At 38.9% G+C, this 20,000-nt stretch overlaps 2 protein-coding genes across 2 annotated transcripts in view; both read right to left on the bottom strand.

The window, feature by feature from the left end:
• LOC137987553 (transmembrane protease serine 9-like) overlaps positions 1-12,321 on the bottom strand; it is a 13,288-nt gene extending 967 nt beyond the window's left edge. Inside the window, exons 1-8 of the mRNA XM_068833727.1 lie at positions 12,267-12,321; positions 11,797-11,997; positions 10,890-11,096; positions 8,336-8,653; positions 7,541-7,645; positions 7,087-7,182; positions 1,325-1,534; positions 761-967 (exon numbers count right to left, since the gene is read on the bottom strand). Coding sequence (XP_068689828.1) covers positions 761-967; positions 1,325-1,534; positions 7,087-7,182; positions 7,541-7,645; positions 8,336-8,653; positions 10,890-11,096; positions 11,797-11,997; positions 12,267-12,321 — 1,399 coding nt within the window. The remainder of the gene's footprint in view (positions 1-760; positions 968-1,324; positions 1,535-7,086; positions 7,183-7,540; positions 7,646-8,335; positions 8,654-10,889; positions 11,097-11,796; positions 11,998-12,266) is intronic.
• A 2,464-nt stretch (positions 12,322-14,785) lies between these two features.
• LOC137987537 (chymotrypsinogen A-like) lies at positions 14,786-18,667 on the bottom strand. The gene is made up of 7 exons (XM_068833726.1): positions 18,527-18,667; positions 18,072-18,269; positions 17,544-17,750; positions 16,721-17,035; positions 16,393-16,491; positions 15,842-15,940; positions 14,786-14,917 (listed from the first exon to the last, which is right to left on the bottom strand). Exons 1-7 carry the CDS (start codon positions 18,585-18,587, stop codon positions 14,913-14,915), a joined length of 984 nt encoding a protein of 327 aa, XP_068689827.1. The 5' UTR covers positions 18,588-18,667; the 3' UTR covers positions 14,786-14,912.
• Positions 18,668-20,000: the final 1,333 nt, after the last annotated feature.

Here is a 20,000-nt window from a genome sequence, read left to right as displayed (position 1 = left end):
AAATCACTATATCATTCCATTATATTTCTCGGCACATTTAACATTTTATTCATGCGTAAAGATTGCGTAATAATCACATTAATCACAAGGTATTTTTCATTTTCTTTAAAATAAGTGTTTTTCAATTTTCATTGGCTGAGTGCAACCAAGAGAAAATGAGGGGACAGAGAAGGAGGCTCCCGGTCCAGCCCTTGGGATATGTCAAGTCCACGAAAGTTATTTTTAGACGAGCGGAAGTCTTCCGAGACGTCCGCATACAGGCCAACCTCGGTCCGATGTTTGAAAGAAAATATATATTCATAAGCCTTCCACGTGCGCCATCATTTTCTCTTTTCACTAAGAACCTGAGAGCGAAGCAAGACTGCATGCGGGCGTCTCGGAAGACAGACATCCCCTAGAACAAAGACTTCCGCTCGTCTAAAAATAACTTTCGTGGACATAACATATCCCGGCCAACGCCTTGAGCCTCCCTCTCTGTCCCCTCATTTTCTCTTGGTGCAACCGATTTTCTGTTATTCTTCTCAATTTCTGCTCAAAAGTGCCTTATTCCTCCGGCAGCGCAGAATATTAATATATCCAAGTTTAAATGTGGAACAAGCTTAAGCCAAGCTACGTTGAAGGTCATAGAAAGGTGACATTATTTAAAATTAAGCTGTTCAAAATAACAGCGATTATAATTCCAATAGCATTTCAACTTCAAACGAAAAAGTAATTCCAGCCATCCGAGAAATTTGATATTTTTTGCCAATCTAATTCATACCCGTTATATAACAGTTTGCGCTACGATCCGGTTTTTTATCAGGCAAGCACACGGTAGCCACTTTTTCACTCAACTGGACTGGGCGATCCAGTTTTAGTAGAGCAATGTCATTTCTTAAGGCTCGCGTTTCAAATTGTTCATGAACGATGAGAGTGTTCACGTTAAAAGTCTGCTGAACATCCGTTGTCCCTGTCCTTCTGTGAGCCCCTGTAAACAAAGTTTGCAAGACATATATTATTATTCTACTTTGGATGGTGCTTCGGGATCTGCATGTGAATGCAAGAAACTTGTCGAGGAAAGGGAAACAGGGGAAGCGAATCAAATTAATTACAATGTATTTTAATGTAGAGAGTGAAAAAAAAAAAAAAAAGCGGAAAGAAAAGGAATTGACTGACATGAAAGATGAACTTTCATTCAGCGACAATTTAACCCTCGAGAGTCCTTTGCTTAAATTTTGTGAATTCAGGGTGAATTTTGATTGGTGTATAGCTTTAAGACAATATTGAACGGGAAGAACAGAGAGCAGAACGGAATCAGCAAAGCCACATTGAATGTATATCTCACCGACTACTACCGTGTATCCACTAGGGTCCGTGTCTTTGTACACGCAGTGGGCAGCGGTCACTACCCAATTAGGTCTTATCAGTGATCCACCACAGATGTGCTTACTGCCATAATGTCCACTCACACGGAGCGAAATCTGCCAAGGCCATGAGTGTGGTGTAGCATTGTCGCCGTTAATCACCCGAGAGGAGGACGGTCTTTTGCCACACCCTATATACAAACGCAAGGACAAAATAAAACAAGTCGTAGCTTTGATTTAGACCGAGTTTGTCAGTCTCACAGAGCCGTGAAAATTGCGTAAAGAATCACGGTTTCGCACTTTTTCCCTCCTCTATCGCTCATAATAGTGACACTGTGTCTCGTGCAATCCTCTTTAAAGCCCTCCTTACTCACTTAAACATGAAATTTTTGGATGAGTATAAATCCTCAGAAAACGGCAAATAAGTGTTTCATAGAGTTGTCCATTGGAAATTTGTGTGTTATACTCCCCTTGCATTCGGACTCTACCAAGGGGCTTTGTGCAAAAGGAATTAAGAGAATTTCCTGCAGCAATCATCATTAATCCTTACCCATAGCCAGTCTCCATAGATGCTTCAATTTACTTAAGCTTCCTTTTACCGCCAGAGATGTTTCGGAAGCTGCAACCTATTGATGCATTTTGTTTATGTCCGTCAGTGTTTAAAAAATGGATTAAAAATACTGTCTCTCATTGCAAGATTTTGTGAATTCCTTTTTCTACAAACAACAGCATTAACTCAACAGTGTGGTCCTTTCAGGGTTTGCTACTTTCATGCGATCGCTTCCCTTCTCACTTTTTAAGACAAACCCACTTAAATTTGACTAAAAATTCAGTTGAAAATGTAAAGGCTCAAACCTTGGATTTTAAGACTAAATGAAGGTTCAACACGAAAATGCCTTTACCTACGAAGAAATTGTTTTAAACTACTCCGGACAAGGACTATATCAGTCAAAAGGGAATTCACTTCTATGTCAAAAAGGGGTGTCTTACTTGCATTCAGTACCGCTCCGAGTGAAAGGAAAACAAGACCAAAGATAGCGAACATTTTAGGAGATAGCTTAATTCAGACTTAGGACAAAGTATTTTTGCATCCTACTTACATCTGCTCACCTGTACAAATTTTCAAAAAGTGTTTATTCTCTTTCTTTACACGTCGAGGAGACAAGTTTTGCAGATGAATAAACACGACTATTTCGTAACGTTTCTCAATCATGGTTAGCGTTGGAAGACTGGGTGCCATTTATTTGGATATTTAACAATTATTCGCCTCAGGCTCAGTGATTATCGGTGAATATTCACCTCGACTTCGTCTCGGTGAATATTCACCGATAATCACTGAGCCTGAGGCGAATAATTGTTTTAGTATAAATACACAGGTGATTATTTCAAAAAAGAGAAGAAAAAAAAACATTTCAACGCAAAATCATCTTCACTTACAGTGGCAAAGCGACTACTGGCAGCCATTTTGTCCGTTGAGGTGATTATCGGCTGATAATCCGAGATAGCGAGCCAATGAGAGTGCGCGATTTTGTATAATCACCTGTGTATTTATACTAAATTATTTTATTAAATTCTCAACCTCGGATAATGCATTTCGGTTATCAGCTCAGTTACCTTAGTTTGAACTTATATGGTAAATGATTTCGTTAAGCGTTGCCAAAATAAGATTTTTTTCGCCGGAAAGCGAAATTTCTCTTTGAATAAAGCCAAAAAAAGTTTGGATCAATTCCGACGTTTATTAATTAGAAGTACGCGAAAAGGCAAGAAAAGTTTTTGTGATGAACCTACGTCTGTCTGACCACAAGGTATTACACAACATCGCATCTTCATCAATTTTTCTTGATTTCGTTTGGATTTTCTTGCTTTTTTCGTTTGTATTTCATACTTCCAAATTTTTGGAGTTTAAGGAATTTAATAAAACAATTATTCCATTCGCGTTTGTTGGATATGAGACTGTTTATAACCAACTCGGCGCTACGCGCCTCGTTGGCTATTTACCATGTCATGTCCAACATGCGCTCATGGAATAATTGTTAATTAGTATACACTAAAACGGTGGAAAGCGCTGAACGCGCGCGCTGATTGGCTGTTCAAACTCAGGATATCCTTTGTTATTAAAAACTGGATCATTGGATAATACAATTCGAGAGTTTTGATTGGCTAAGCCCTTATGGGTTATAAGCCATTATACCATGATCTACAAACACGGCAAGCATATGCGTGATTTTTTGGGCCTTTTTATTTTTATTGTAGTCTAGTTTTCTATATTTTGGTGGCGTTTTTAATAAAAAAAATTATTCCACTCGCGTTTGTTGGATATTTAACAATTATTCCACGAGCGCACGTTGGGTATGAGATGGTAAATAGCCAACGAGGCGCGTAGCGCCGAGTTGGCTATAACCAGTCTCAAATCCAACGAGCGCGAATGGAATAATTGTTTTATTAAATTCCTTAATCTCTAAAAGTTTGGAAGTAAGAAACACGAGCGAAAAAAGGGAGAAAATCCTAGCGACATCGAAAAAACTTCATGAAGATGCGATGTTGTGTAATACCTAGTGGTCAGACAGACGCAGGCTCATCACAAAAACATTTCTTACCTTTCCGCGTACTTCTAAGCTTCGAAATCGATCCAAGCTTTCCACAAAAACGTTGTTTTTGCTTTATACCGAGAGAAATTTCGCTTCTGGCCCAAGTTTTTTTATTTGAGCAACGCTAAGTGCAATCATTTACCATATAAGGTCAAAATAAGGTATATGAGCTGATAACCGAGATTGAGTGAGCCAATCAGAGCACGAGAATTGCATTATCCGAGGTTGAGAATTTAATAAGAGATGATTATAGCCAATTCGGCGCTACGCGCCTCGTTGGCTATCTATCATCTCATATCCAACGCGCGCTCATGGAATAATTGTTAACTATTCACCTCCGAGCAATTCGCCCGGAATTTACGCCCGTAAATGCACGGTACTCTTTGCAGGAATAACCGAGTTAAAATGATTTTTTGTGCCATATTATATTATCTCACTGTTTTGGTATATACTAAACCAACTATTCACCTCAGTGTCGGTGGCTAGTCACCTCCACGTTAAACGTCTGCTGAACATCCGTTGTCCTTGTCACCTCCACTGCGGTGAATAGTTGCATGCTAATTAATCGTTTTATCATTTTCGGATGTTGATCGTCAATATATACCTTCCCAGCGAAAATATGGGCTCGTGTGTTTGTGGTTCGCGAGCTTCTATCGATATTTTCAAATATTATACTCTTACAATACCTGTGATCCAGTAGATGCTCAAAATTTTGCAAAAGCAATTGATCCTTTGGAAACTTTGGATCTTGCAGAACATACAGATCCCGGGCATATAATAGATCCAGAAGAATGGCAGGTCCCAAGAAACCTGCATTTTTTTTTTAACCTGGCAGAGCCACACTGACTTTCAGAACACTCTTGGTTTTGCACTTCGTTGATAAATGTTTCATTTCTAGACATTTTGTGATTAAGACAGGACAAGCACGTCTTTTTTTTTGTCATTTTAATTTATTGATGCTTAGCCAATCAGATTACAGATCGCTCTTGGAGGAACGTGATTAGAAATTGAAAAATCTGGGATAAAAGGGTCCTGTTATTGAAAACAGTGTATTCGTGACTTCGTGGCTTGTTTTGGGGAATTACGCCTTACAGAATTTTAAGTAAATTTGCAACATGTTGGAAAAAGATCCAATATTTCATTACCAGATTTGTTGAGTTTATATGGTTTTCTTATTCATGCCTCTTTTTTCAGTTGACTATTGAGTTACTTTGTGCAACGTGGAATTGGGCGGATTCAAATAGTCCAAAACAACTGGTCAGATCCTGTGAACAGTATTTTCCTTGTGTATTTTAACCTCGAGTAACACCCATACCCGGGGTGCGATACCGCACTCTAACTCTTAGAAAGAGCTAGAAGATGGATTCTTAGGTCATTATCCCATTCCAGCTATAATCACGTGCACCTTTCAAGCGCGAGAGCCTTAATAAAATCGCAGATATTTTTGTCATTTAATTAATGGTGATTAAAAAGGGAATTTTAAATCATGTGCATAAGATCTTGCTTATAACTTCATGCAAAATTCAATCGTCGTTTCTTCTTTATATTCGTCTAAATCTTCCATCATTCCCTCTGTATGTAGGACCCTCACTTAACCTCTGCTCTATTTTTTCTGACATCCTTAGGCCTCCACCCATCTTTACCAGAACTACTTTTAAATTACAAAAAATCAGGCAGATTTAGTCTAGGAGCTCTTTCAAGTACTTTATTTTCTACAATATTCATTCTATCCACCAAGATCGAGAGAATTACGCTTCAATTTAGAGTCAAACTCGTGGCGTTTCCTTCCAAATATTCTGAGACCTCTCAACCTGTAAAATTAAAAGTAAGCGTGTAAAAGGTTTTAAAATATGTACTTAGTACCATTAATGTAGAAGTGAGAATTCTCTATGAGGGTTATGGTGTGGTACCGGTATTTTGTCTTTTTGGTATAGGTACCTGTTGCCGGCAAAATCCGTTCTAATGTTGAATCAGTTTTTACCTATGTTAAATTGGTGAACCTCATTTTACCTACACTAGGTTGAATACGCGTGCACTCAGATGAATTGAAGAAACCTCTTTGGAGCCTAAATTATGCCTAGAGAAAACTTAGGGTCAGGTTAGGATTAGTTTTGGTTATTACACAGAGATATCAATTGACTTATTATACAAATTAAAGTAAATGACGAAAAGAACTGTGCTGGGTTAAGCATGTTCGTCGTAGTACTGTAGTGATGAAGACACTGGACGATAGGTCTGGAGTGTCCGAGTTCAAGTATCGGTAACTGCATAGTACAGTTCTTTGTTCCCCCACTATCATATGTTGAAATGTTGAGACTGAATGGATACGAATAATATGATAAGATGATACGAAACATTACTAAAGTATGTTGAGATGCGTAAGACAAAGCTTGAGGGAAGGAAGGTGTCGGTTTTTTTCAGTCCTTTTGGGGAGGTTGATCGCTGTTTTACGCTAAGTAGAGTAAATATTCAACCTAGGTAAAACGAGGATCACAAATTTATACTAGGTAAAAACGGATTTAACCTGAGACTGGATTTGACCAACAACATACCATGGTTGGCTGGCTTCATGGTAACACGATTCCTTTAATCCTATATTGACCGATGATAATTGCCATATTGATAACTGTGAATACGGTAAGACTGTACATTAAAGGAGATGAATTTCTGATTCAAATACTTAGATCCTTTTTTAGAGTTCCGAAGCTTCAAAGTGAAAAGATATGTCCAGAATTGTTCCTAGTTTGATGTACGACCACTTTGACAAGCGTCCCAAAGTGTCTTTACGCCCTTCTCGTCAATTCTAAACCACTTAGAGATATAAGCAATAAATGGCTCTAAAAAATCGTTCTAACTTTACTCCTTCATTAAACACAACCATTAAAGAGACAGAACTGACTTCAAAACAACCCTAATCCTAAAGCCAACGGTATTGTTGCAAATAGCTAGTTGGCTTCAACGGACACTTCTTTATATTTGTCAAAAAATTGGTGCGTATCTATAGGTAGCCGCATTTCTGGGCGAAAGAAAATTCTAACTTGTTTGACTTTGGAGTTATCGTCCCTTTTATTGTGCCAATGTGTTTAATTTTTTTCACCTTTACTTTGTAAAAGAGGCGAAAAAGGCCAAAAAAATTAAGGGTTTAAAGAGCTTACAAGATTTGCATGTCTTAGGGCAATCCCTCTTGAAGCTGGGCATGAAGTTGCAGAAATACTCATTGCCCTCACATTGAGATATCTTGTCCTTGCAACCTGCAGAACACGACAAGTAATAACATTTGTAAAATCTTTATTAAATGAATCAAATATGAGGCATGTCTTTTAACACCGATAAGGCGATGTACTTGAGCGGTATTTAACATCAGTCACTTCTAAGAACAGAGGCATTATTGAAATAAATTAAAGACAGGCGAGGTTGCCTGTCAGTTAAGAGTCAACTGATTGTTAATTCCATTATGAAGGAGATAATATCGTAAGTGGATTACGGAAGATTAAGAAGAGCAGTAAAACTTGTAAAGGTTGAAAGCAATTTCGTTCCAATCAGGAAGATAAGAATTGACATTAGGTAGTCACAACTTGGATTGGGATCATTATTTAGGTATAGCATTACCAGGATCTCCAGTTGGCTGAGGTGGCTCTGTCATCTCTGACGGTGTAGATCCGACTGGTGTAAGGGGTAAAGGTGCCGATGTGTGCACTCCACTTCCGTCTTCACCTGAAAAGGGGGAAAAATGGACAGAAGCCAACTTCCATATTTCCGAAAATAAGACAAGAAAGAAACAAACAAAATATAATAAACTTTTTGTTCTAATGTATTTAACAAGAACAAGAACTTTACACGACCGTTTCCCATTTTTTCATAGGACGTCTCTGGTATAAACCAATACTTTTTGCTATACTTTTATTATCCGAGTTGGTCCAAAACAAAATTTCGTATATGCTAATAAGAGCCTATTAATATAAACATTTCCAGTGAAATTTTTCAAGCTTCAAGAACGGCCCCTTTTCGATCCAATTTGGGATATTTTCACATAAGCGCTGCGAATTTGCTCTAGCACTATAAAAACTATCAAGGAAGCTCTACAGTTCTAGGGCAGTCCTTTCAACCGCTGCTGTTGTGACTTTTGTTTTTTTAATGTTTTATATATGTTTCATAGCCCAAATTTTAGAAGCTACTTACTCATACCAACATAGGCATAGTTGTTGAGCCGAGATACTGAGATAATGAGATACTGGGCATGCTTATCCCCTCACAGTCATGTAAACAGAGATCAGTAGCACATGCCAGTTCTTACAACATTATGAGAGCACTTAGACTGTTTCTGTGACTTACCGGCCAGGATTCTGTAGTGTCCGCGTAACTTTTAACTTTTCGCAGCTTGCATTATAAAATGGAATAACCTACCTATTTTCTCGAAAATCCATGCCATGTAGTTTGTGATTCTTGTAAACACGGTATAATAGGCAGTAGTACACCTGGTCATACCAAAGCTAACAGCTCCATGCAGGTACCAGGTATTTCCAAATTCACAAGCCAAAGGTCCACCACTGTCGCCTTGACAACCACCGGACGCACCCACACGGCCCTCTCCGGCACACAAGTGAATACGCCCGTCATACGCACTGCTGTACTTCTCTTTGCACTCCTTGTCGGATCGCAGAGGAAGCTTTGCTTGTTTGAGTTGATCAGCGGAAGGCCCCCAACCGGACACCTTACCCCACCCTGAAGAGAAAGTCTGAGTTTACATTCAAGTTTTAAATATTAGACTTTAGAGGATTCTGAACAATGTTATGTTCACATTGTTGTTAATTCTCTTCATTTTTTTTAGTTAACTAAAGACAAAAGTGGGCATGCGCCTGATAAACATTTGATCCGATAGGGAAGAATACGAACGCGATACGAAACCAGAGGACCTTTTAAAATGAGCAAATTTGTGATCTCAGTGTTCTTCGCGACGGACAAAAATCCAGGGAATCCTCTTTAAAACAGTCTCTTAATATCACACGCGCGCTGTGAATTTGATCGATTGGCCAATTTTTCGGATTGTATGCTGTATAGTACAGCCTATTTTTACGTTTTATTTAAGGATATACAAATACATTACATTCTGCTACCCTCGATTTCTTGGGTCTGGCCAAACGCTCCTACCATTTCAACGCCGCATCTTGCAATATTGTTGGGCACAACATGTTGCACACGTTTGGTAACCCTGTTGCGATGTGTTGCAGCATGTTGGATGATGTTGGTTCAAATTTGAAAGCAGACAAATTTTCGTGCAACATTTTGGATGTTGCCTGATGTTGTTCTCGTTTGGCCACGTTCACGCAATAAATTGTTGCGCTAGGGCATGCGCGGAGGGGTTGGCGCAGTGGTAAGATCTCTGCCTTCCAACCCTAAGGTCCCGGGTTCCATTCCCGGTTCTGCCGAGACTGGAATATTTGAGGCCTTTCCCGCTAAAGTTCACTCAGCTTACTATCCTTCCGAGGTCGGTAAAATGAGTACCTGCATGCATGGACGGCTTATAAGCGGCTGCAATTTGCGCCTGTATGTGCTTCCAGTCCGCTGGGGGTAATTTGATCATTGTAAAGCGTCTTTGAGACCTTTTGATAAGGGCGCTATATAAATGCACCACTTTACTTCTTTTTTTTTTTTTACTTTTAGGTCCACTTCCTGCGCGCCAGGGGCCTGGGGCACATGAACATTGATATGCTGCGTTGAAAAGGATGAAAATGTCGCGTGCGTTTGGCCACCCCGTTCAACGCATGTCGGAACATCATGCAGCAATGTTGCAAGCTGTTGCGTTGAAATGTTGCGAGCGTTTGGCCAGGCCTTAAAACTCTCGAGCTCAATTCGGTTTAAGTGCCTATGGTGTAAAAAATATCTTTAACCTATTTTGCAGACCTTTGAAAATGATGGAAGAGTGGTATTTTCTATTTTAGAATTCCTTCTTTTGTTCCAGAGATATTCAAGTTTTTTTTTTTTAATTTGATGACGTCACAAGCATTTCACATGGCTAATGAATCACAAAACTAAGAATATCACCGAAAATATTGAAATAATGATATTCAAACTTGTCAGCAGTAATATGCATCAGATAAGGCACAAAGTGACACCAAATAAGATGTTGCCATCGCAACACTCTCGTTTCCAGTCCCCTTCTGCAATGAACCAAATATCTTGGATTTTGAGCAGATAAATATAGGCAGATGGTCAGACTTTTAACGCATGTGCTGCCCATAATGCTTTACATCTGTGTTTAAGCTCACCCAGAGTGAACAAGTCTTATTACGACAATAAATGACAAAATCAATCCTAAGTTAGATAGACTCTGCAGCAAAAAAGGGTTGCCATGGCAACAGCATTCTGTGCCTTACTTGATGTAGATTACTGCTGCCAAGTTTGAATAACACCCATTTAATATTTTCAGCGATACTTTCAATTTTGTGTTTCATTACAATCATTTGCAGTGTTTGTGACGTCATGGATTTTTAAACAAAATTTTGAAAATATCTGGAACGAAAAAAGGTATTCCAAAGTAGAAAACACCATTTCATAATTTTTAAAGGTCTCTAAAATAAGCAAAATATATTTTTCATTTCATAAGCACTTTAAGATGCAATGATGTATTGCAACAAAAACAACAAGAACTTTCCATGAGCCGATCATATGCCAACAGAACAAGATAGAATAGCTGTAATGCGCAAAGGTGGAAAACTTTCGGTAGATTCCATTGTTCACGTGCATACCTCGACTCAAAGTACAAACAACGCTTGCAGTTATTGCCATGAATTAAAGAGATGTATCTTTTCGATGGTGACTTGGAGAAAAAAACCTCAGTGCTCCTTTGTTGTTTGCAGGACTCGAACCTTCGACCTTTGGATTACGAATATAGTCATTTGCAAACTAATGCAAGGCGTTTACTTAAATGATTTATCACTGACGGAGAAGAAAAACCTACCTGTAATGTAGCATTTAGATTTCAATTCAGGTGCTTTCTGAGGAAGACAAATCGTAGAGATTTTATCACTTAGATCTGCTGGAGGATCCAACTGTAGGCGCTCTATGTCGTGCTTTAAGTGCTTTATGCTGAAGCCACTGTGAACATGCACTGATTTTACATTAAGCGTTTGCTGCACGTCTGTAATTCCTTTTCTTCGATGAGCTCCTAGAATCAATCAAATGTATTCATGCAATTGACCAACTTCCTCTTCTAAGACCACATTCTTCTTTTTTTGCGTGGGATACTCTAAGCGAATACTTTATACGCTTGTGTAGTTAGCCTAGATTTTTTTTTCCTTTTTCCTAGCATAATTTTCCCCAAAAACCTTATTGACATTGCTGCTTGTTTTGTGGTTCCAGGTTTCTCACTGTTCTTTGTTTCTTCTTTATTCACGTTAAGTCTTCTTTGCTATTATATTTTCGTTTTGAGCCAGTCTCTCTGCATAAGTTCTGGTCTTCCCCCAGTAGTTCCTAGCTTATCAGTTGCGGTTTCATTGTTAACATTTCAATGTATGGTAACCGTTGTGTACGGGTGACGCATGATCCGAAAAATGAGTCCTCGTTGTGACGAAAGAAGAAACTGATTTAATAGTGGAGTGCGGAGTACAAATTTGCATCGGCTTTAAAACAACGACAGAAAGTGGTTTATACTCCTTCTGTTTTTCCTTTTTTTTTTTTTTTGCCTGAACAAGGGCTCTTTTTTTTTTCTTAAACAGCGCGAGAACATCAGGAAGGAGCCAATCTGCGACTAGTTCCTTGTTGTTGCTACGTTATGTGGGGTGAACATTCTGCCAATGAAAGTTCAATATTCATTGAATTCATTTTCTTAGTTTCAGCAGCGCTATCCTCGCTTGATTTCATCTTACCGACCACGACTGTGTATCCACTGGGATTAAGGTTTCTGTAGACACAATGTGCTGCTGTCACAACCCAGTCAGGTCTGATTAGAGATCCACCGCAAGTGTGATACTTGCCGTTTCTACGAAGAGAAACTTGCCAAGGCCACGAGTGTGGAGCAGCGTTAACACCGTTGACCACACGAGAGGAAAACGGCCGCTTTCCGCAACCTGTTGAAGAAACAATGAATAAAACAAAAAAAAAACAGAAGCAACGATGAAGGTAAAAGTTGCGTAAGTGAGTGACACAGGTGAAAAATATTAGACGATGATTGTGATTACGTTTTAAGTGAAATTAAATGGCTGGTTAAGGTTTCTCATTTTGCTACTACTTCAACAATTCAACGTTTTCGATAACTCTGGCTCTCCGGCTTGGTCATCAATTCCATACACAAAAGAATGATTCCTTTTATAGGTGCTTTATTTTAGCCTAGACTTACCATCGGAAAGTAAAATACCAAATGAAAGAGAAAGAAAGCTGACAAGAGTGATCATTTTTTGAAATTCCACACCTCATCTACTAGTTCAGTTACGGAGGCTACGTGTATTAGTGATGAACAACTGTTGCAGTTAAACAAAGCTGTGATTACCTTAGCTTCCTGTATTTAGTGGTGAAATATGAATTGTTTGTCAGCTGAAAATCGGCGCAAACAGTGCAAGTAATCGATGCCTCAGCTAGGTGGGTTTGCAGTTTCGATGCTGGGCATTTGTCTTCACGTGGCTGGTAGAGGTTTGTCTAATAAACCCGAATAGAGTCGAATCGTGGACATCGCATTCGGGTGACTCGTTTTTTGTTGATTTCGGAATTTTCAGATGTAAGGCCGAGTTTCGGGCTTTTATAGTGCATTGGCTTAAAGTATTCTTTAGTGACCACTAGCCTTGGAAGGGTTTGAAGCTGATAACGGAAGAAATGCTAATACATTCTACTTACCTCTTAGTAGGACAAACTAACGTAAACTTTCCGTTAGCTTTCGAAGTTCCAAACGTTTCAACTCAGGAAGCATGATGATATTAATCTATTTCCTCCTGAGAGTAAGACTTATCATGTAGATCTTATTCTGTCTAACGTCAGACGATTTTACTCTGTCTCGGGGGTGAATGGGTCAGATACATTTATGGTTCCTCTATAGACATAGTGGCCATTTTTTTCTTTCAATCTGTTTTAAACTTGTATTTTGTAAAATTATGTGAAAAATCAGTTAGTCAACAATCATGGGTTTAAGGTGGCTCAAACAAGTTTCAACTGTTGAAAGAAACGGCCTTCTTATTAGAAGGATTGACACTACAACACTTTATCAAACACCAATTATTGGTCAACAAGATGCAGTCATTTTTGTGACGTAACAAGTTACCATGGTAACAGGAAAGCTTTGCAAAAACACCCCATATTTTGGCTTTAGCTGCTCTCATCTCAAAAACGAACTTTGTGACCCCATTTTTTTATTCCTAAATTGTAATCAGCATGCCGGAGTGAGACTTTCTGCAAAGTGTAAAGAAGCAGATTTAGAGCCACCTTAACTAACTCTGAATCCCCTCCACAATTTTTTTTAAAACGTTTAAACTTTGCAGAGAGTTTCATCCTGGCGTGCTGATCACTTTTGTGCAATAAAAAATTGGGGTCACGGAGTTCGTTTGCCAAGTATGAGCAACTAAAGGAAATCAAAGGGTGTTTTTGCAAGGCTTTCCTGTTGCCATGGTAACCTTTTACGTTCCAATAATGACTGCAATAATCTTGTTCAGCAATAATTGATGTTTTATATGATAACATAACATTGCTGTTACGTGATAAAGTGTTGTACTGTCAATCCTTCTAATGACCAGGCTTGAAGGTGTTGAAACTGGTTTGAGGCACTTTAACATAACTACGTAACTATTATGAACACAGCCCAGACACCTAAACAGAGGACAACATCACGTCCGATCCACTTTGTAATCATTCTACAGTTTACCCAACGAGTAAGGGACCCGGGGGGGGGGGGGGGGAAAAGATTGTTTTTTTTCTGGTACAAAGATAAGGGGGGGGGGGGGGGCATATGATTCAGCAAGATTTATAAGAAGTCAATTCAAGAAAGGTAGACTTGTGACCCAGTTGGATAGGATGGAGTATAAAGATATTTAAAACACTGATACTCTGATCAGTAATTTAATACCATGACATTTGTTGTGTCCTCAACATGTGAATTGAAAAACAAAACACAATAACATTGTTTGTAAAGCCAGCCAGTGGAGAAAGTCAACTTGAATCTTGAAGGCAGTGCCAAATCGTTCATAATGCTGACCTCAATTTAGCAGTTGAAAGTAGTTCACTAACTAAATACAACTTTTACAACTCAAATACTGCTATACTGCTATTGATTAATCATGTCTTGTGATTTTAACAAAAACAGTGCAGTAATATAAAAACGTGAAATAAGTTTTCTTCCAAGTATGACAGTTCCATAACTCCACACTCGCAGTTGGAAACATCAAAATGAAGGACACTTCATTGAGAGTTCAAGTATTTACCATAGCAAGCATTATTATTGCTACTCAAAAGATAATTAACTTTTTTTTCTATTTTCTCCATTTCGATTTTTGTTCCCTGTCACTTTTCGTCAAATGCACATTCAATGATGTGCGGTCTTGCAGCTTTAAAGATCCTTGGCAAAATGTCTGGTCTACACGATACACTGATTTTGTAATTTAAGAGGTTAGTCGAAGGTTATCAAAAATCATCTAATAATTGTGTGTGATAGTAAGCTTTCAATTATCACTGGCCTTATAAACATCTAGCAGTAGATGCGAGGTAGTGGGAGAGGGGGGTTCATGGTTGAACTAATTGATAGATAAGGGGGGGACGGGTCACTTGCTATTTGCATACCCTAATGGGGGGACCACATAGAAAATTTGACATGCCCAACATTTTTCTTTTATTTGTTGTTTCCTTGGACAGTGTTAAACCAGTAGATATATTTTGTCTCACTATTATTAACTGAAAGCTACATGCAGGCACTTTCCTTTTTATTTATTTCCCTTGTGTTCATACAAAAGTAATTCTATTTTTTTCAGTCAGACTGAGTAGGACGTCTTGTCTTGTCAATATTTCTTCAACCTGTCAACAAAGTAAAACATCAAAGAAAACATTTAGTTTCATAACTAGATAAAGATGCTAAGTCTTACCACAATCAAGAAATAAAACCAATATAACAGAGAGGGAGACTGCATTCGTAAGGGCAAATGTAGGAACATCCTCGGACACCCAGGGGTAGGTAGTCGGGATGATAGAATGTTCGCGGTAAAAGTTTTCTTCAAGTTTACTTCGTCAATCAGCGAAGAGGAGCGGCCAGGTGACTCTGATCTTTTCTTACACGAAGTAGTTTTTCCTCATCGATCGCCATAAAGGCGTAGCGCGTTCAACGGGGAAAATTTCCCGAGGAAAGTTTCTGAACAAAACGTTAGCGAAGCCGGAAAAATTACAAGCTTTAGCAACAAACACTTTCTGATAAATGTTTATGGCGGATCTTTCGAAGGTTTCATAAAATTCTATTGCTGATATGCGATGAACGACTTTCACTTTCTGCACCTTTGCTCACTAACTTGTCTAGTACACAACTCTAAGTTTATCTTTTACATCTCTGTGTTCGTCGTACGACTTCTGAAACTTCTACGGCGTGAAAATTTCCGATGAACGCGCTACGCAACTATGGCGATCGATGAGGAAAGAAAAGATCAGAGACACCCGGCTGCTTCTCTTCGCCGATTGGCCACAAATAAATTTGTGGCCAATCAGAAGCAGGGAATTCGAACGCTTCTGGAACTGGTTCGATTAGAGTAAGCGCCCAGGGTCTCTGCCTGTTCTTGTAGTTAACTTTCACTACGAACATTCTATCGTCCCGACTAACTGCCCCTGGGTCTCTGAGGATGATGTAGGAACAAATCTATAGAGTCTAAAAACGATAAAAGCATCTTTCTGAAGTTAATAAATAGGTTGAACTTAACTGGCCACTCAGTGTAAATGGATGAAAAAAGTACTCACAGATATTACATGTTTTGGGGCAATCTTTCTTAAAGCTCTGAACATAACTGCAAAACCGTTTGTATTTTGCACAGTACGACGGTTTTTCGTCTTTGCAACCTGTAAAGAGAAAAACCAAGTGAACCAAACGGTCAGGCGCTCTATCAAGAGCCAATCCTTGTTGGCACAAAAAAGAAGTAACGATGGATGTGACAACAATCACATAAAGGAGGCCATGTTTTTTTAAAACATCTGTACTCTACCTAGACTTAAATTCATGATTGCATCTACCCAGTGTTGGGCAGTGCTATCATCGTCATCATCTCACAGCGTTTAAAATGATGATTATCATTTTTTACCACCATCTGGACGTTTCTGGTAATCGGTTTTACAAATTTTAAAACATTACGTAGTACATTTATCAAAGTTAGCACTAAATCCTAAACGTAGTGGCAACCTTTTTGCATTGGACACTTTTATCGGCGTCAGATCTCAATTATGCATCTAATACATCGCTGCAAGAAGTTTTACTAATGATAGCAAAGAAAATATGTTGACACTCGTCTACGAACCCGAGTCAGTGGGTGTGGGTGATGTATCTGGCGCTGGTGGCGTTCTTGAAGGAGGGGTTCCTGGAGTTGAAGTGATTTCTCCACCAATTGCATCATCTTCTGGGTGTTTTAAAATATAAATAAGTATGATTATTTTTTATTTTATGTTTATTTATCTACACCGCTTTGATTAAAGCAAATACTTCCGTGACTAAGAACGCAAAAAAAAAAAGAAAAACCGACCAAAGTAACTGGAGAGAGTTCGCTTAGTACAGCTCTACAATGTTACTTTTTGTGGCGAACAGTCTATTTAACAGTAAATCAACGCATTGTTTACTACTCTACTTGCCTATTTTTTCCATTATCCAAGAGAGGTAGCTCGTTATGCATGCAAACACAGTGTAGTGAGTGCTTGGGCAGTTCTTTTTACCAAAACTCACGGCACCATGAAGATACCAAGTGCCTGCCATCTCACAAACTAGGGGCCCGCCACTGTCTCCATGACAGGCTACGGAGCTACTTGAAGTTCCCTTTCCTGCGCAAAGGTGAGTGTGACTTTCATAGCGTGTGTACTTTCTAGCACACTCTTCATCGGACACTATTGGTAGCTCTCCTTGTTGAAGCGTGTCTGCTACTGGCCCCTTGCCATAAAGTAGTCCCCAACCTACAATTTGGGAAACAATGAACTGCCACTTTCGATTCATGTTTCATTAAATGCATTACATTAAAGGTGCCATAAAAAATACATAACGTTTCTATTAGATGACCGAAAATGAGCCCTTCTTTTAGGTTGCGATAGCGCGCGGGAACATCTATTTCGAACATAAAATAATTCCAGATACTCAGTTCTCTAGAAATCCTCTAAAAAAAAAAACAAACCCAGTTCAAAATTAACGTAAAGGGCGTGTGGTATTGGCTTTGCTAGGACGTCGGGCCAGCCTCCAGCAGCGAAAGAATTTTTGTGATCAGTGCTGTTTGAAAGAGTTGTCACGTTTCAATTGAAGTCATATGGAAAATGATTTTGTCAGAAAACTGCCACCAGTTCAACCCATCTCGGTTGCGATTGAAATGGGTAATTCAAAACGATCTCAAATTCATTATCAGAAGTAAGGTTGGCAATGCACTACTAGTAATACTTCGACACTGCTTCAGTTAATTTTCTTTTTCCAAACCTGTCACGTAGCATTTGGTTCCGGGCCTTGGTCGTTTCGTTGGAAGACAAACTGTGGACACCTTATCACTTATTTTTGCCGACCCTCTAAGTTCTATGACGGCAATATCGTGTTTCAAATTCTCATTGTTAAAACCGCTGTGCTCGTTGATTGCCTTGACTCGAAAGTGCTGCTCCACCGCAGCTATTCCTAGCCTTCTGTGAGCACCTAAAAGAAAAATGTGGTGAACGGGAGAATCACCATGACAGGAAATCAAACATCGGAAGTATAAATGATACCTTTTTGCAGCGGAATGACAGGAAAGACATTGATAATGACAAGATTCTAAGCTCTGATAATCTCAATTCAAAGGCCTCTCGTTGTCACCCCCTATCTATTGCAGCCGCTCGAACAAGCCAAGTGATGAGCAATGTTTCTTCTCGAAACATTCTTCCATGCCAGAAAAATGAAAGAGTATAAAGTTCATCAAACATACTAATCCTTACCAGCAAACTGAAGAAAACATACATCGAAAAAATAATGCATTACCAACAACTACCCTGTACATCATGGGATTTGGGTCTTTGTGTACACAGTGAGCAGCTGTCACGATCCAGTTAGGTCTGATAAGTGATCCACCGCATATATGGTAGCCATCTTTACGAAGGGATACCTGCCAAGGCCAGGAATGCGGAGAGGCGTCCTCGCCGTTCACTACACGAGAAAGGGTTGGTCGCTTACCACAACCTTTTACAACAAAATATAAAGTGAAAAATTAATATGAAAACATATAAGAACGGGCTTAGATAGATAACAATCAACGACATAAATCACGAGAAACTACTACCGTTTTTTATCAAAAGTGCTTTAATGGGCTTGTAGAGGCAAGTTATGTTATACACATAAAATCCCTTTCCCTTTTCGCTTAATTAAAGGTTTTCAGTTTAATTTTTTTTTTTCAAGATTCTCGTCGTTACTTTTACGAGAGAATCCAAACTACTTACCTTGACAAAATACCCAGGGAAATAAGAGACCAAAGATTCCCAACGTTACAAGCCGGAACATGGGTGTAATAAGAGAGTTCACACGCTAGCTACCTGAAGACCTTCGCAATATATTACGTCCAACTCTGATGTTATTTGGTGGGCCTTTTGCAACTTCAATGATTTTGAGAATTCTGTTACTTTGGTTGTTTGCACATCTGGAACACTGAGGTTTACGCATCGGTGTTGCTTTTCTTACTTCAAGTAAACACTCTACCTTGGGAAAGTTATGAAATATTACACTCTCAAGAGGGGTAAAAATGGCTGAATCAATACAATACATCGTTTGTCATTATTGATATCAATAAAAAGGCATATGTGATGAAGGTTAGGAAAGCAGTCGATCACTAGAAAGCCGTTGTTCTTCTCTTTGATGTTAGTTGTGGATTAGTTAGTGAGACGACGTAACGGTTGTTGCCTTCCTACATTTGGGAGTGAGGAAAGAGACTAAGCAGTGTTAATTTATATCGTTTTTCTTTCTTTTCTTCTTCCTCTTCTCAGTTTTTTCTCGATTAAGCGTTTGTTTCGCAACCTCAGGCATTTCAGTTTTTCATTTTTTTGTGGTAATGCACTGTAACGGTGCACTACACACTATATCAGCGGGTTGTATGATGAGTGTAAGAGTGTAAGTCCGTGGTGGCAATAGGCTCCCAGCGCGTGCATAAATCACGAAAATAAACAGGTCTGTTGGAAGCGTGCTTGAATTTCAACAAATGAGCCCCCAAATCGGAAAGCACTTCTAACGCTGATAAATAATAAGGCGACTTCTAACTCAATAAGGATGGAATTATCTTGTAATAATTAACCTCGTCTAGGAAAGTGAATTTTTAGTTTTGACTTTGCAGAAACAATGGTCAACCTCAAGGGTTGCACGATTGTGATCTTTGTGTTGAATTCGCACATTTCTTGTAGATTTTCATAACAGTTAAAAGAACACTAACAACAACTAAACAAAAACAAAAACCCAGTGTCTTGCCATCATTTCAAGTGTCACAGATGAATCCTTTGTTTCGTGAGTTGTTAGAAACACGCAACGAAAGTTGATCACAAGCCGCCGCTGAAATCGATGTCAACTTTTCGATTTTGTGATTTACTTGTGCAGCCCAAAGTACAATAGAAAAATTGAACTTAGCAAAATCAACTTTTTATGTTCGTAGCACAAAAATTATGTTGTCTTCATGTCGCAAATTTTGTATGGCAATTCTTTTTACTCTCGATCGACACTATCTAAAAACTTCCTTCTGGTCTTCCTAAAAGCTGTGTATCAAAACTTGTCTACTTTTGCACCAATATTTGTTTTGCATAAAGCACGCTAACAAAGTCTGTACCTTAGTTAGTTCGCATTTGTGAGTGTAGGTCGTAATACTATATTTTGAAGTCTCCCATCCAGGTACTAACCCCGCCGGATAGAGCTTAACTTCAATGAACTTCTGCC

Source organism: Montipora foliosa, chromosome 2 (assembly GCF_036669935.1).
Source record: "Montipora foliosa isolate CH-2021 chromosome 2, ASM3666993v2, whole genome shotgun sequence".
Lineage (NCBI taxonomy): Eukaryota > Metazoa > Cnidaria > Anthozoa > Scleractinia > Acroporidae > Montipora > Montipora foliosa.
Note: the sequence above shows the minus strand (reverse complement) of the source record. Positions and strands in the feature narration are given on the sequence as shown.

Excerpts from the sequence above, each read along its gene's own strand:
- LOC137987537 (XM_068833726.1), bottom strand. The coding sequence starts at position 18,587 with ATGTTCCGGCTTGTAACGTTGGGAATCTTTGGTCTCTTATTTCCCTGG. Across the intron at positions 18,270-18,526 it reads TCCCTGGGTATTTTGTCAAG|GTTGTGGTAAGCGACCAACC; the intron begins GTAAGTAGTTTG and ends TTGTTGTAAAAG. Across the intron at positions 15,941-16,392 it reads ACCCACACCCACTGACTCGG|GTTGCAAAGACGAAAAACCG; the intron begins GTTCGTAGACGA and ends TTCTCTTTACAG.